This window comes from Pleuronectes platessa, chromosome 15, assembly GCF_947347685.1.
Source record: "Pleuronectes platessa chromosome 15, fPlePla1.1, whole genome shotgun sequence".
NCBI classification, from domain to species: domain Eukaryota; kingdom Metazoa; phylum Chordata; class Actinopteri; order Pleuronectiformes; family Pleuronectidae; genus Pleuronectes; species Pleuronectes platessa.
Window position 1 is genome coordinate 22,496,845 of NC_070640.1, and position 18,263 is coordinate 22,515,107.

At 39.9% G+C, this 18,263-nt stretch overlaps 1 protein-coding gene across 2 annotated transcripts in view; it reads left to right on the forward strand.

Annotated features, from left to right (window-relative positions):
• Positions 1 to 18,263, forward strand: part of pknox2 (pbx/knotted 1 homeobox 2) — a 93,526-nt gene that overhangs the window by 42,926 nt on the left and 32,337 nt on the right. Inside the window, exons 3-4 of one of the 2 annotated variants that reach the window (XM_053441902.1) lie at positions 7,842 to 7,948; positions 11,591 to 11,727. In XM_053441902.1, the coding sequence (XP_053297877.1) occupies positions 7,862 to 7,948; positions 11,591 to 11,727 (224 nt within the window). In that variant the 5' untranslated portion in view covers positions 7,842 to 7,861. Of the gene's footprint in view, positions 1 to 7,841; positions 7,949 to 9,701; positions 9,754 to 11,590; positions 11,728 to 18,263 lie in introns of those variants that run through there. The other variant, XM_053441900.1, reaches the window with a different exon arrangement.

Genomic DNA, 18,263 nt, shown 5'->3' on the forward strand with positions numbered 1-18,263 from the left:
CAGTAGTAGTAAAATGATTGATTAATTGTTTTTCTTTATGTTTTCATTGGATTTAATGTCAAGATAGTGATAGAATATCAACAGACCTGTCGTTTCATGAAAAAGGCTTGAGATCCTTATTCTACCTAACATCCATCTCATCCATGGTTTTCTGTGCCTTGCATCGTTCAGACGCTGTTGCAGTGCTATTTTTGTTGGTGAAAGTGAGTGCACTGTTGGCACTCTCCACCCACCCCACCCACTTCCCAGGAGTGACTGTTCATGTGCCTGTATTTGTGTGTCTGTGTGTTTGTTTTAGGAAATGATGCAGTGCCAGTTGGTTTTAAATTTATCCACGACAGAGCTAAAACAAAACTAAGTTCACTGAAGCAGGTCCACGAAACCGTTGGGTCGCTGCTCGCCATGTTTGCCATGTGTGTGCCGCATGTGCAGCGGCGCGTGTCCATGTTCTTATTTTTTTTTTTTATGTGGGAGGATTGAGGAGTGTGCTGCAGCCTACTGGGAGCAAACAAACCTCCACTCTGGCATATTTGAGCTGTAGCCAATTGGGAAGCTAGTTCCACATTAATGAGTGATCTCTCTGAAGTCAAGAATGTCAATTTTGGATTAAGTTAATAATAATCTGGTGCAGTAATCAATCAGAAATCTCAGTTGAAATTAAGAGAATAGCATCACGTGTCTGAGTGGTGACAGACAAACACACTTTAACATGTCAGTCAATATTGACATGAATATAAAAATGAAAACAAATTTAAACCTAACCAATCAGAATAGAGACCTGAAAATAAAATCCTGCTCTTTGCTTTATGTCTCAATTTTTTATTTGAGTAAAAGCAAATAGGTTTAAAAACCTTTTATCTCTTGACACAAATTATTAGAGATGGAACATTCATTTACCGGCTGCTACATTGTTGTTTTCATCTACACAATATATGTTTAGCCCATTGCAGAAAAAATAAAAACTTACCTCATTTTAATAAGGGCTTTCAGCTATGCTGATGTTATTTCCTCCTGTCCTCTGAGAATTACAAAAAAATGTCTCTGCCCTGTAATTTGACCACTCTCCATTTTTACTTGAGACTTTAATCAAATTTTTTAAAGCAGAAAGGAAGACAATCAGACCCGAAACTGTAATATCCAAACAAACATTTGCATAAATACAAAGAAAACAAGAATTGCAGTCAGATTGGAGCACTGACACCATTGTCAGCAGTTAGAAAGGAAAAGATGAATCTTGCAAATTGTCTCACCCGGGGGAAATCCTTGTGTCTTCATTATGGCTGTGGAGCCTATTTGAATATGTGAAGGACGTTCATTAAGAAGTTCAGTATGAAAGAATAAACAGGAAAGGTTATAAATTTAAATTCAAGCATAAAATGTCATTGGGAATTGATAAGGAAAAGTCAGTGGAATCTTTGGAGTGAAGTCCGCCCAATGAATGAGAAGAGGAAAGCGTAGAGCTCAATGTTCTAAACCTAGTGATACAGCCCATTGGTTTTTATTTACAAATTTAAATTTAAAAGTACAAATTATTAAGGATTTTTTAATAACCTTTCCAAGCTGCTGCAAATTGAAGTTGTGATGGTTCAACCTTGTTAGACCAAATGCTGAGCATTACAATTTCTGACACTAGCTTGTGTTCCTGTTGTGAGTCCTTGTTCACCAGCTAACTCAGTAGTAGTAGTAGAGAGCAGGTATCACACAAGTGGCTTTCTGTGACTGAACGTACTGAGCCAAGCGGTGACCAGACCCGCTCACTTTTTGTTTGTGAATCTTTTTTCAACAGCAGAACCTCTTACTTTGCACGCCGAGCAACACTGAGCTACTTCCAGATCGCTTTCAAGATATGAAATCACTCCTCTCCCCTTAAACCCTTGAGATGCAATCTTTCAAACAACAGCCTACATTAATCCAGCGTGCCTCGACACTTTTCCCGTGATCTTGCTGAACCTGCAGTTAACAATGTTCACAACAATGTTGAAATGTCCTTCACCAAGCTTCAAATCCATGCCTCCCATATCTTGTGGAGGAGGATGAATCCAATCAACAGGAGCAGATGAATAAATGATACTGGTGTGAATTGTAAGTGTGGGTTGGCGAGGAGCTGGGTGTTGCGAGGCTGGGCGGAGGGAGGGCTGCCAGCTCAGGTTAATGAGGTGGTCTGGGAGTGTGGACTGGGTCCTGACTGCAGTATGTGTGGAGCTCTCTTTAGCCCGGGGGTTATTTGTAGCCCTAAGACCACTGGTGAGACTATCTTTGCCTCTGGCTGTGAATGCACTCCTGCCTTGGAGTGTGTGCGTGTGTGTGGCTGTCTGGTATGTAAGGGCAAAACACAGTGTGTGTGTGTGTGTGTGTGTGCGTGCGTGCGTGATATTGCCCTCAGGATGACACTAGTTAAAGCTTTGCTATCTTTGTGTTTAGTGATAGTATTAAAATACAGTACATGCCTGTGTTTGCATGCATACCCATTCCTGAGTGTGTGTGTGTGTGTGTGTGTGTGTGTGTGTGTGTGTGTGTGTGTGTGTGTGTGTGTGTGTGTGTGTGTGTGTGTGTGTGTGTGTGTGTGTGTGTGTGGTGATAGGGGGGATATTTGCGCTCTGATCTGTGTGTTTTCCGATTTCTGTGTTGAGTCCAACCACAAATGTGTAAACAGGGCCCCCCTCCCCTGTCCCAATCTCATTACCATTCTGCCCTTCCCTCCACCAGTTTACTCTACGCTATCAAGGCCTGGCCTCCTGGTGTTTGCATTGTAAATCAGGCCTGACAATAAGGCGATGATTAGATCCCACTCATATTCAAAAATACCTCATTTATTTATTCATCTTCCTCTCTTGCATGGCATCGAGATGCATAATATCTGACCAAGGTGACACGCTCACTTCCAAATGGTATTCATTGCGTCTGCAGGTCAGCCTCTTCACCGGCAAACTCAAACAGTAAAGATCAAATGAGATTTCGATGGGGGCATGTGCAAATTACTGCTCAGCCAAAAATCTGCTTTTCCACTTTATGCTTGTACTGCACATGTGATATAAAACCAGGTGTCAGCATGGGTGCTGCAGTCTTTCATGGCTTCACTGTTTGGAGTTTGAATTTGATCCAACTTTGAATAAAAAACGAACACACTATCTCAGGTTAATGGATATGTTGAAGATAAAATATTATTCATGGAACACCTCACAATTCTGAGAAGCCGATCAAATCGATTACTAGTCAGACAAGCCTTTGCACTGTTGTTGTGGTTTTCAAGAAATTGGCATCAGGGATTGGTCTAATTTGTCTCAGAATTGCAGACGACTGCCCTTGTAAAATTATTTGATTATTTTATTCCTAGGCAATTCTGTTGGTAATGAAAGCAAATAGACTGCCTCGCATGTGGTGTTAAGAGGCTTTTTACTACTTTGTTGAAAACAGCACAGAGAATTTTGAATTCCCTAAGAAGAGCTTGGTTGGTAATCAATACTGAGTGAAGTAAACAAATGCATACACAAATATCAACATGATTCCTTTTAAGGTACAGTTGTTGGATCAGTGCTTTAATGAGAGTCAAGTAAAAATGAGAATCCACAGGGTTTAAATAAAAAAGGGCCAAACAAACTCATGTCGTTTGGTTCTCCTTTTTTGGTCAGTTGAGCCACCATACGGACAAATCTTAACAACTATTGGATCGATTGCCATTAAGTTTTTACAGATATCTATGGTGCCCAGTTTAAAACTTTCATTACTCTGATGATCACCTGACTTTATCACTAAAGAGACCACAAGGTTGATATTTGTGGGTTTGATTAAAATATCTCCAGAAGTACAGATTTCAATCAAATTTGGTTCAGACATTCAAGTTCCCTCTCAGGATGAATCGTAATCTCTTTGACATCCTATAAAAGTGCATCACACACAGTCCATACTATGCATTGCACTCTTGTAACATTTTCAGACTTTCAATGGCTTTTTCATTGCATGATAGAAGGTATCAGTCAACCAACAACATGCTTATTTTCAGTTAAACCTGTGAGGAATGAATCCTGTAATAAAAAACTTGGGTGACTGTCAGCTCTGGCACCTCGGTTCACCGCTGTTTTACACTGATTTTGCATTCAGTAAAGTGTTGATAATCCCACATGAGAGAGGATCACATCTTTATCTAACACAAGTCCTCTTTTAATGATCCCGTGCCAAGCCCCTGCTGGGTCACGATCTGGAGTGCAAGATATGTGCCCCACAATGCTGCTGCTGTGGGTTTAAATCATGAGGAGGATCCCTTTCCTTTCTATCACCTTGGCTCAACGCAGGAAGCATTCCCATTTCACATTTAATAGTTCTACACAGTGCATTGAATTCACCTTCAAACCAAAGCAGACAAGGTTGAAGTGTGGAGGCCAGAGGCAGTGATTATATCATATGTAACCAGATATGGATTTTCATTTCAATGCTGGTGGTAAACGGAGTGAAACTGCAGCTCTGCCATTGACCAACTTCACATCAATACAGCAGAGACCCATTCTATGCTTGAGAATTGCTGGAAAATTGAATGCTGAATAGAAGCGTTTCTTACTGCACAAGGATCCGATGAAAAAGTAGGAGTGCCTCCAATCCAAATTCATAAAACCCTTTGATGTTTGTTGGAATAATTTTATGCCTACTTCTCATTTTCTATTTTATGCTTGCTTTGAATTTTGATTGTGACTTCAGGCACTTTTCAATTGATATGCATGATGAACGCTGTAATAATTTAAAGGCCATTGTTGAGAAACAAACATTTCATTTTCCCTCAAAATGAATTCTATGACTTATTGTGTAACCATACACCTTTGGTGAGTTCAGAAAGAGTGGTTGTGGGATGTTTATTGTATCTTTTTGTTCAATGTGTTTCTGACAAAGAAATGTGTGCATTTAGTGTCACCTGGTAAGGTCTGTTTCTGTTGTGTTTAATTTCACTTTTGAAATCAAATGTCTTGTTTGTTGGTGTTATTGCAGTGATCTTGTCTGTTCTTGATTGTACATTCACGCTTCAGCAGCCGCTAGGGCATGTGTTTGTGCATTTTTACGTGTCTCTGTGTTTGTTTATGGATGCACGATTGCCTGCTCAAATTTGGCGTTTGGTGGCTCATTCCTTCGAGGGATGGCGAAACTTGAGAGGCCGCCTAAAATACTGTGCAGTAATTGGAAATGCTTTATCTTCAGTCTCATCAATTAATGTGCAATTTTCCATTTAATCACTAACACGCTCGCTGCATTTGCAATTAAAATGAGGACTGATAACAGAGAAGATGCCTTTCAGCTGATACCAGTTGGAATGAGAACAGAAACCAGAACGCAATCAGTACACACTCACAAGGACTCATACAGACGTGCACATGGAACACTAACAAATGTAAACACATGCAACACAAATACTCGTATAACCGCACTGAATGAACACACACAGATGCATGGACACACGCCCAGTGTGACACGTTAAAACTCACAGATGTGCAGCTAAAACCCCAAATTAGAAGTCATTAATGAAACTAAACAAGCATTCAACATCAGGATGTTGGCAGCGATGGCGGGTTCAGATGCCACTCAATTTGAGTTGGCTCTCAGCCTTGTTGTCTTGTCACTGACTTTTACAGACTGAGACATTGCCACAGTCTGGGTCTCGGTGTGAGATGAGCTCACTGTCTGGGAACATCTGCCATTTATCGTCCTGACTCTGAAGCATCACTTCCTGTCTGGAAGCAGGAACCTGAACACCAACCAAGGAGATTACTTTTATTCGAGGAGCATGGGGCACAGACATTTACAGGAGGAGCATTAAAAAGGGATTTTATATCATTGAAAGCTCAAAAACTGTGTAACACTTAAATGTACGAACCACAATCCGGTTGTGATATTCCTCAAATATTTCTCATGCGTTTTTGGTATTAAAGGAATATGTATTTGTGCGTCTCCTCTCTCAGTTTTCCTTCTGGAACTTTAGCAAGATCATGTTAATCAGTGAGGCTAAAGAGCGGCTTAAAAGTTGTCGCACAGGCAGGCCAACCACAGGTGATGGATTGTAGCCTACGACTGTAGTGTGACAAATTTCACCAGTAAATGCAAATACCAATGGTCAGACTTTGCGAAAATGAATTTGATGGGCTACACACATGAGCCTTGTGCTCAGGTGGCGTCAGGGTGACTGTCTATACCTTGGCTTTATGCAGATCCACTGCGTGAGGTCATTTAACTTGGCTCTCCAGGCCACACATTGGCAGTGTGCATCGAGACCAGCCAGGGGAACGTAAGTGGCCACAGAATCCGAGAGCATTGAGATAAGCAAGGAAGAAGTTGAGCAGGCAGCCAGAGCAAAGTGGAATATGGCGAGTGGTTTACCACTAGAAAGGGAAGGAACAGTCTACCTTGCTGTTGTTGCCAGGTGCCAATGGGAGTGTAGATGAGTGACTGGCAACAAGAAACCAAATTGTGCAAAGGCTGTTACATATGTCCTGACAGCTCATTTTAAGTCACAGTTTCTGAATTGTCTCTTTTTATATTCTGGGCAGTGTTTTGTATAAAATCCTTAGATGCAATTCTTGTAAAAATCATTATATGATTGTTGTAGTTGCTTTTCATTAGGCCATGACCTTTTTTTTTTTTACTTCCTGACGCAGTTGTTGCACGGATGTTAAAACTGGTACAGAGATTTTGCTCAAATGTTCCAGTTACATCTCTAAAGGTTATAATCAGGCGTTTTCATCCAGGTCTATACCATTCTGTCCAAGTGCACCAGTCCATTATAATTGTTGCCTGCCTGCAATGACTGCACAATGGTTTATGTGGTATTATGAGGCATTTTTGCAATAGGCCCAGCAGTTCAAGGTATTCATGTGGACATGTGGACTTTGAAGAAATATTCATTTGATTATCCACATCAGTGGTTAAGGCACCAGATTGAACTCTGTAATGTCTGTATCAATCAACTGGTGAGATCAGGGCACACTCTTTTTTAAACAAGGATTTAAAACAGTAGAATTTCTGGATAATAACCTCACATTTATTACTCCCCCAGGTCAAATAGTTAATTTACAAGACATTTTCATGCGGTGTCTACTCATAGGTTATATATAGCTTCAGGATGGAGAACCTGCTGTGCTTGCCTATGGTAAGTTGGGGTAATGGCGGGGGTCTACGTGTTTGTGTGCATTTGTGTGTGTGAACACAATTAGCTCCAACCGTGGGGGCTGGGGGCGATGGTTACAGTGGCATTCCACAGGGTACAGCCCTCAGCCCTGTGGGGTTCCGGCCAATAGCAATTAGCCCACCAACAAGAGCCTTAATTAGCCCTCTTGATTGGCTTGGTAACAGCGTAACAACAACAGCAGCAGCCAACACATAGAGACGAAGACCAAGGTGACTCAACCACGATGGGTTGCTTTAAAGCCAGCTGTAATTAGTAAACAAGCATAGCTGTCTGTAATTGGTAAACAAGTAGTCGGGTTTGTTTGCGGTGTCATTATGAACCTGCTGCTATGTAAAGTGTTTCTGTAAAGGGCTCAATGATTGAGTTTGTGTTGCAATGTTGTGTTTCTGCTTGGAAGCATTGTAGATCACTCAGTATGAATACATCATCCTATGCAATACAAGCATAGGGAGACTGACAGGAGAAATGATACAAATAATACAAATATCAATAAATTAAACAGAGAAAGGGAAATAAGTGGGCGGAGAGGGACGAGAGTGAGATGCTGCTTGAGAATCTCATCTCGTATTATTCAATCATAGCAGCACCTGGTGGCTGCTGCCATTAAAGAATGTACAATCACTGCTTGCACTGGATTACATTTTGTTTTTATTTATTTTTGTTCCTGTTTCTTTACCAGTCTCAATGTGAAGCTATCCCATGATGCAACATGCGTCCCCAGCACCTGCAGTGACTATGATGGCCACCCAGAGTGTTCCTCCACCATCGTACCAGGAGAGCCAACAGGTCAGAGGTCGAATCACAGTTTATCTCATTGCCTGACATACAACTCATCTGATAGAAGAACAATGTTGACGAATGTCAGAGACCCTGAAAATCTGGGTCTCTGCATCTCACACAACAACACAATTTTTGATCGTTTCATGACAAGTACTACATGACTTTCAAAGTCCTCGGATTGCTGTGCAGTTCTCACATAATGATTAGTTGTCTTGTGTTTAGAGGACTTTCATTCGTTGTTAGTTCATACAACTGACTGACAACTGGGTCATGCACTGCACTGCAGGAGGAGGTGAAACAGTTCAGTGGACGACACATCATAGTCGTATAGAACTAGTAAATCATCGCTAGTATTCTCAACTTTGTCCTTGACTATGTAATAACTTTTTTATTACACAGAAATAGAAACTTAGTAATTGATAATTACATGCCTGCTTTGTGTATTATTAATTAAAATTAGTCGACTACTTAATTAAAGTATTTTCATGGGCATCTCAAAACTACTACCTGCTTCATACCCTCTTCACCCCGTCCTGTATTCTGATTGGCTGAAGTTCTAACTGAATTATATTGATATTTAGGCCGCTTGAAAGTTTGTTGGAGGGGGGGGACATGTGTGCGAGCGTCTTGAATTGTATTTGAGATGACAGCAATTGGCAACTTCTGATCGAAAACAGATTAGGCTCAAATCTGGGGCTTTTCTAAACGAATTGCAGAATTTCTCGGCAAATGGCTAATTGGGTGAAAGATCCTGCAGTTTGAACTATACACAATGTTTAGGTCTTTGTTTGCAGGCTTCAGCTGGAGGAGGATGTCAGTGCTTTGTCTGACTTTAGCGACAGCAAAGTATCATCATAATGTGATTAGTTAGATGAGGCAGATCTCCTCTGAGTGGTAATGAATCATGATATTTCTACCCCCATGTATTCATTTTGATTGCTACTTGTTAGATTGAGATTAATTAATGCTATACGTAAGTGCTTGAAATCTGAAACAAGGTTTTTTACGAGGATTTAATATACCTTTGGTTTGTAGTGAACACAATTAGGAACATTTGTGCTAGAAACCATTAAGTAATTGACCTCAGCTATTTTGAACTAGTAATCTCAGATTAGCAGTAAAATTAGATTATAAATATAATATGAAATAGGAATGTGTTACTAAAGTTAGAATGAACCCTTGTCTTTTGCCATATTTGGACTTAGGCTATATCACAGATCCAAATTATTCACTATAATAATGATAATAAATATTTTTTAACTTTTCTGCTATTAATGGTAAATGGTCTGTATTTATATTGCACTGCATCATTAGCTTGCTGGCACACGTCAGAGGCAATAAAGCAATCATTAGCTTGCCAAAGGACACTTCAGCACATGTGATGGGGGAGATGGGGGTCGCGCAGCCGGACTGGTTAGCTGACAACTCGCTCTACCTCTACTAATGTGTAAAACAATATCTAAGGTTTGCACATTAGATGAAGGTGACAAAATACATAAATCGCCATAAAGTAATTTTATTACATTAAATCCAAAAGTATTTCATGATATTTGTTCCATGTCCTGTGCATCTTCCACTGACCAAAATATATAGCATGTCTGTTACTGATGTTTTGGGTCAACTAGACCGCACAGGGGTCACACATCCTGTTTGACTGCTTGACTTGTTTGATTAGAATCACAGAGTACATCCATTGTATTCACTGGGCCTCTGTAGCTATAGGGTCCCTGAGACAAAAATAATGTGTCCTCTTCTGTAGTGGATTTCAGTGTCATCCGTTTGTCAGCAGCTCTCATGAAACTGGGAGAAAGGTGAGTTTGTGTGATTTTGTAGTAAAAAAAACTTTAGTACATTATTAATTATATTTATACAATATGATTGAATATGTGAAGATGGAAAACATTCTATTCACTTGAATTTGATTTGTATTGCCCCAAATCATATCATTCATTACTCAAAGGCATTGTACATAGGCTGTGAGACCTTACAATATTGTTGAGGAACCCAACAAATCCCACAACGAGCGAAGACTTAGAGAATCGAGCGGGAAAAAACTTTTTTTAACGTTTGTGATGGAAGTATAGGAATATTATTGTCATGTAATATTATAGTGAACATATGTTACATGTATAGCAGTATTACAAGACATTTATAGTTTTACCTGCACCACAAATGTAACATAAGTGTCTATACAATCCTGAACATGATTTTTCATGTTGTTGATTTGCATGTTATAATTAAGACAGTGTCAGAGTGCAGGCGTGAAACGTGTAAAGGTCAAGCCCCATTCTGCCTTGTTCAACACGACACGTGATGCCACCAACAGGTCAGCGTAATTAATGTAGCCCAACTGTGGCTGGACCCATGCGTTGTCCAACACTGTGGATCATCTCGCGGAGGTGAAGTTGAGCAGGTCCATGTAACCCTCCTCCCTCGTCCACACCATCTTTGTCTGCTTTTTCACCCAGAGGATTAGTGCCAGGGGAGAGCTCCCGAGCTGCAGTCTGCGCACTCGGCAAATGCAAATGAGAGCTAGTTAAGTGTGAAGAAGCTAATTTATTTTCCATTTGGGGCTAGGATTAAGACTTGAAGCTTCCTCCCTCCCCACCCTGGGAAAAAAATGGGGGGTTGTTCGACTCATTTCCTCAGAGAGAGCGAATGAGAGAGAGAGGAAAGTGGGGTAAAGGATAAGGAAGACAATGGGCTGTGTTTGTAAGCATGTTACTCTTCTGCCCAGCCCACAGCACAAATAGCAGCTTGAGAAGTGAACAGATTCTCTCATGATTCGCGTTGAAACACCAGTAGTCTCATACGAGCAATATGGTATGATAATCTAAGTACACGTTGATGAGATGTGAACACACTTACTGAAGTGTCACTGTGCTGTTGCTAACAAAAAATTCAATATTTATCATTTAACAGGAATCTATATGTGACCTGAGCACGCCTTGTTCAATTACCTAATCTATCCTGTCTCATTCTTTTTGCTTAATAGCTTCATTACAAGGCTACTGACCTGTCAAGCTACAATTATTCATTCCAGCTTTCTCCTCATTTGTAGTCTGTCAGTGTCAAATGCGCGTTGCATTTGAAAAGTGATTAAAAAATTACTTAGACCTTACAAGCAGCTGCACACTCATGCTCATGGGATAACGCTGTGATCATGTGATCGTGTGAAGCTCATGCTGAGGCTAATTACACGCAAATCCTGTTATTTTTTCCAGATTTTGATCCAGTCAGTTTCAAATGCAAATGTATTTTAAAAGATGCATTCATTTATGTTACTTTAACGCCTCCATTTTTGGGGGGGTAGCTAAATCCATGCTCGTGACAAATGGCTGTAGGAACAGTTGCAGTTGAGATGGATTACTATGAGATTTGGTGCAGATATTCAAATTTTTATCAAAGCTGCACCAGCATGCTACACAACATTATACCTCCCAAATTGAACATGCTAGCATTTTAATTGTAATAAAACTAACATCCTTATTTTAGCATTTGCTCAAAGCACAACTCTACCACCTCCAATAGCCTCTGGCACTGTTTTCTTCAACTGGACAATACTGTGAAACTTCTCAAAGGATATTACAACTACTTTTGTTTTTAAATCATTAATTACATATGGATCTTTTTATTTTGTGTCCCCAGATGACGGGCACCACTCAGCAGAACGCCAAGACCCCACAGGTCCATATCCCAGCAGCCACTGCAGCAGGAAATACCTCTGTCAGTGCGACCCTTGACCCACAGGCCCAGCTTGAGTCTGACAAGAGGGCTGTTTACAGGTTGGTTCAGTCTCCTTTGAAAAAATGTATTAACTTAATTGTAGGGCCCATACCTATATATTCTGTGTGAAGGATGCACATATCTGAATTCCAAAATAGTTGCCAGATCATCCCAGTCTACATAGAGCACTTGACATGGTCAACTGGAGGCAAAACGCCATTATGTTAATCAATTTGCCTCTTGGTGAATAAATGTCATTATTTGGACCAATATTTGTCAAGCTAGCTTTGGCAATAAGCATTATTCTACCCATGACTTGTTCCTCTTTTGGAATGATTACTGCATTTTCTCCCTAGCCTAGTGCTGGCTTTAAGAAATTGTTAATTGACTTGATGTGCCAATGAATGCCACAAGCACTGGTGCTGTTTTTAATGTGTTCTCTTAAACCAGCCATGACATAAAAGCTTTTGAAACTGCACTTGAAGGGTGCATCCTTCAATTTCCACTCAGTGTCGTTCTTAAACCAAAGAGCACCTTCAGCAAATGCTTTCACTTATCAAAGGCGAGCAGAGGCTCGATTTGCTCTTTGAATTTTATAAATTGACTTTTAAATAAACATTTGACATAGCAGCAGATATAACAGCTCCTATGTCTCATTATTAGGCCAAAGCAATTAACATGAATAACTAAAACCCTTAAAATTACATCCTTCGCAATGTTCTTTTGGACAATAACATGTACAAAACAGAATATACTTAAACCAGAGAATACTGTCAATATGATACCAGATATTTTAATGTGTAAGGTTTCAGCATGGTTCCAGACTTTAATTTTAAAACATAATTTATTTCTCTTTCACGCCAACAGTCATTTTCAAAGGTAAGCATCACTCTTCAAATCATAGAGACCTCATTCAGGAGTTTAGGTAAATTCACTACTCCCTCCCCATTTATCAACGGCCATGTGTAAATTTTGAAATGGTCCTTTATCCTTCCTAAAAATATTAGTGCACTTTCTTTACGTAGACTCTTAAATCACTTTGCACTAAGCATTGTGACATGTCGTGTGACAATTTCCACACAGATCTGTAGAGAAGCTCATTCCTTGCAATATCCTTCATATAAGGTTGTATACAGGTTTGTTTCAAATGTTACGCTTTTATTTACCATGTAGAAACCCCTCAAGGCATCACCTTCTTAGGTGTAGAAAATAAGAAAAGAAAAAAAAAATCACTGCTGGGTGAAATCAAAAACAGCAGTAAAAAAAAACACCTCACTCCACACTCAAGCTTAGAACTAGAATATTGATGCGCCCTTATAATGAGCTTGTATTATCTATTTATGAAGCAAATTATTCAAAATACAGACATTTTTAATCGAGCTGGGTGATCTCCTGGTGAAGGCAGTGCACCAACAACTGACTAGATTTGTTGAGCCAAATGAGGTACAAGCTGCTGTGCAGTCTGGTGCAGCCCGTCAAGTCGAGATGACACTGCAGACTGTGTTGGGCCGCCTGTCCCGGCTCCTCGGGTCCCACCCGCGGGTATCCGCCACTGCTGTCTGAGGAGGTGCGAGCACCCGCGCTCAGGCCTGAGGCGAGCGTCTGTAAAGTCCTTAGCAGCTCCTCTGAGATACACGGCTGCCTTTGATGTGAGCAGCCATGTTAGAAGCAGCTTGGTTTGGTGGTTGGGGGTGGGGTGGAGGAGTGGTCCACATCAGTAAATCAGCCCCTCTTCCACTTCCACATTCTTTTTTTCTTGCCTCAGCTTTTCTCCTCTTCCCCCCCTCAACCTCATATAGAGGGGAGAAGAGAAAAAGCTCCCAGGAGCAACAAAACACAACAAGAATAATTGTAACAAAGACATATAAGGCTTATTATTTATATGGGTATTTCAATGGGGTCTCAGCTACCCAGCTCTCTTGAAGTCCTCTGTTGAGAATAAATTAATGTTAATAATGCTAATGTACTATGAGTTGCTTGGTTGGAGTACATCTATAAGAGCTAAGATCTCTCTCCCTTCTCCATTGTGTTAATTCATGTAATTCACAGTTTTTAACATGCCTGGTAGGTTAGAAAAAAACCCTGCTCTGTAGGAAAGAAAAAGCCATATCTGTGAAATTCATGGCAGTATAGGTAAATATATATATACGCAGACACACACACACACACGCACACACACATATATATATATTTATATAATTTAATTTAAATAAAACTGTCCCTTGAACTCTAACACTTTCAATTCCATGACCTTGCCTATTTGACTACAACAAATTTCTGTCTCACAAACCCAAACAGTTGTAATCTAAGAAAAAAAAGTATTGTTTTTTCCGAAGGCAGCAATAACAACAGTTTCAACAATAAAATCTGCTGTTTGTTTTGTTCGGACAGTCTCGATTAAATCTCTAATCATGAGTCTTTTCCTGATGAGTTATAGAATTTGAAGCAGCACATATTGCACATGTTAATGGTAGCATTGACATCCGCACTCTAAATTCTACGATAATTTTCATAAACCCACCTTAGCCTGAAATAAAGGAAAATTACACAAGCAAAACTACATTTGTGCATCTCCACCATGTTTATAAAGCTGAACTGGCCCCAACTGGACAATGCTGGAAAGAAATGGTTCATTTGTGGACGTACTAGCCAACCCATGAGTCAGCTCTAGTTTGTAAAACTGACTTTCTGTTTAGTTGTCCTGCTACATGATGTCACATTGTCAGTCGTTGAATTGGTGGAGTGCCACTTTAAATACAGATTTGCTGTCATTAAGTGGATGAAAGTTTTTAAGTCTTAAATATATGTCTAAACAAGCCTTTGAAGAGCATAAGGGTCTGAATCCTTTTCTCTTACAGGTAAATGAAGTTGTAATATTATCAGTGTGTTGTGACACAACAGGGACACAGGGTAGCGTTATAAGATGGCAACTTGAGTTACTTCCCACTTAAATGGTACTATAGAGACTATAGAGTCAGCTGAGTCTGTAAATGTGTGTGATGGCCAATTAAAATGTTGTGATCAACGGTGTCAGCGGCAGCACTGAGCTCAGGGAGCGACTGGAGTTGAGGCTTCAACAGTATGTGCTGTTAAATATGATTATTTGTAGCTCCTAAGTGAAACCCTCGCTGCTCCGTATTTAGACGAAGCAGAGCAGATCAGAATTTTAGAATTTTTTTGTCCTTGCAAGGAGCTAATGACTTAACACACCTTGTTATAAACACAATTAAATTTGACTTCACAAGTCACAGTCTCCCACAGTGAGTCAAATTATGTAAAAAGACACAAATAGCACTCTTATTTGAATCGCCGTCTGATCTGCCAGTTCGAGCCTCTACACAGTGCTCATATGGGGGCTGTAGACTTTGAAAAGAAAAAAGCACTGAGAATCAGTATCTCTGCCATTTTTCTTTAATTATTTTTGCTCAGGAAGTGTGTGTGGGCTTTAATGTTTCTTTTCACTAATTGCTAGAATGCCAACTTTATGAGGGGATGTGTGGTTTCCTCTTTCGCTCACTCTGTCTCTCTGCCTACTTTGTTATTAGCAGCGGAGTAAATGTGTGATAGGGTAATTAGCCTAATGAGTTGTGGCATTTACTATAAAGATCCCTCTGGATTCTCTGCATCTTATTAAAAAGCTGGTAAGGGTTTTGTTTTTCAGCTTGCGGATGTAGTGTTCACAGCTGATGGAGGCTGATTCGACTCCGAGATTGAAACAGGCACTTAATTGAAAGAGACATCATAATAGTCCTTTTGTTGTTTGTCTTTTAATAACATGAATGTCCTTGTAAATTTAGAGACATCTCAGGTAGATGCACTGTTTTGATCAGGACATACTGCGTCAAGTAGTGCTGGTTATAATTTGGTGGCCAATGAAAGATTATCTAATAACTGTCCTCAGCTGTCCCACTTTGTGTGTTGGCTGAAATAAAATCAGTTCCCTCCACAGCCCTCTGTCTATAAATGGCAAAGAAATAATGTGGCTCAGAGTAACACAACACTACTCCAGTCAATGAGCAACAGGGAGTTGATGCTCGTTCGCTGGCTGAAGGTGAGGATTAGCCACATCCTAACAGCCAGTTAGGATCAATATTAAGCTAAAAATGTAGGTGTCACATTTGATTTACATCTGCATTTTTAAATACACATTAATAAAAACATAAAATCCTGCTATGATCCATACAAGAAATATTTCCAAAACTAAATCAGTTCTCTCTACCTGACTTAGAAAAGCTATAACATACCTTTGTATTTCCCGCCTGTACTATTGCAACACACTGTATACATGCCTTAGTCAAACCTTAGTAACTCATTTGCAGCTTGTTCCAAATGCTGCTGCTCGTACTTTAACTTGAACAAACCGCAGGTCTCATATCAGGACAATCCTTGCTTCCCTTCACTGGTTGCCAGTTAAATCAAGGATTGATTTTTAATAACTTTCAAAGCTCAACATGGGCTGGTCCCCTCTTACATTTTGCAGCTCTTGACTCCCTGCAATCCCATCTGCAACCTGAGACCGACCAATCTCTCCTTGTTGGCTGTCCCCAGGTCCAGGCTGGCTACTCAGGGCGAGTCAATCTCTGCTCAAAACCTATTTTTATATGAAAGATTTGTAATTCTGATAATACTGTGATGTTTTAACTCCTTTATTCCTTTTATCTTACTTTTATTGCAACCACATTTTTTGTAGTTTCTTAAATAGGACAGCTTTTGACTCTGCTGCTATGCGAATAGGTATTTAGTTTGGTTTAGAAAGGCATAGAGGTAATGACGTCTGATCTACTGAGCCGGCCACATGACTTTCATAGCACTGCCATACAAGCCAGTCAGATTTCCCTTTAGCCTCAGCGTACCCTCAGGTTTGGCTTTTAACGTTATTACGATTAAAAGGCCGAAACACCTGATGACGCCAAGATTACTGAAGATTATTATTTTTCTATTTTCTTATAGAGTTCAAATGTGATTGCACAACTCTTCCTTGGCCATTAAAATTGAACTGAATTAAAAACCTTTTTATTATAATTCATTCTTCTTTTTGCCATTTGATTTTTTTTGTGAAGTACCGTTGTTTAGCTAAGTGCTAAAGTTACTATTATTATTATAATTATTATCATTACTGATTGGGGCTGCAGGTGAGAGACACGTTCAGCGTTAAAGAAATGTCATGGAATGTCAACCACTGGTAGCATGACGGTGGCGTATCTCCAAGACATAATCACGTTGTCAAGAAGGTGAAATGGATGAGGAACAACAGAAGAGGAGAAGGTCAGCTGAACTCAAATTAAAAAAGAAGTGCTATGATTAAAGGTGAAAAGACGTGTTTACATCAGTCAGGCTCTCCAATGTTAGACACTGCTTGGTTTGACTGGGAAAGAAATTCCTCTGATTTATATCCACTGGGACCTGCTTGTAATCTTCCGTTTATGGATGTTTTGAGGGTCTACCAACCATGATGGCGAGTCCAACTATGGTTGACAGACCTTGCAGAGCTAAAAAAAAAAGGCAGTTGCTGAAGTGGCTGTGTTTCTACATGCTTTGTTGGTAACATTAGTTTTCGTTAAAGAGTGTTATTTTTTCCTGTTTGCAAACGTTTGTGAAAACTAGCTACCAGAGCAAATGTCTCTGTCCATTGCTGGCCCACGGACATTCAGCTTACTCTTAGGCTTTTATCCAATGCGGGGGGGGGTGAGGCATGTTTTGTCATCAATTCAAACGCTGATGACGCAGCGTCAGGGGCAGTTACGGGTTCAGTGTCATGCTCAAAGACACTGCAACACAATCTGAAGCAGCTGTGGATGGAAGTAGGATCCTCTTGATCCGTAGACCACCACTCTACCTCCTGAGCCATGCCCACCCTGATAAATAAACTGTGCTGTTGGTACTGTAGCAGACGGAGAGTCGGTATGTCTGTAGTTGATTTACCGGCTCTAGGAAATCAGGTCTTCCTCTGCACAATTTGGACGAGCACCTGAAGCAGCAATTTACTAACCCACAACCAAGGAAGTAGTTCCTGTCTCATTATTTTCTGTTTGTTTGTTTATCATACATTTGGTTGAACAATGGGCAGTGGGTTTAAAACCATGAGTTTTCAAGCACAGTGGATTTATTTGCATTAATATTTTAAAAAATCTATGCTGTAGTTAATACTAGCTAGTTATCGTCCTTGATACCATTGATACAAACTGACTTCTCACTCTTATGTCACCATGGCTTTGTAAAAAAACTGCCATTTCCTACCAGTTGATACTCCATTTTGTTTTGGATCTTGTTTTGTGTTCCTATTTATATTTTGAAGACATCAGGTTTCTTTTCTTTCAGCATGAGAATCACTCACTCCACCTTATATCAGGCCAATATCCGGAAATAAATATATATTTTAAATTATTTTAAATTTGTTGTCAACTACAGTTTACTTTTTGTGGACATTTTAATTTAACAGCTCTTCCGAGTTAAGTTTATTTGATTCTCATTCGTTATTAAAAAAAATTATTTTAACAGATGCAAAAATAAATTAATATCTGCATCATGTGTTAGCCATTGGCTGCTCCTTAAATAAGGGTATCAGCTTTAGCCATTGATGCACATTAGTCGACCT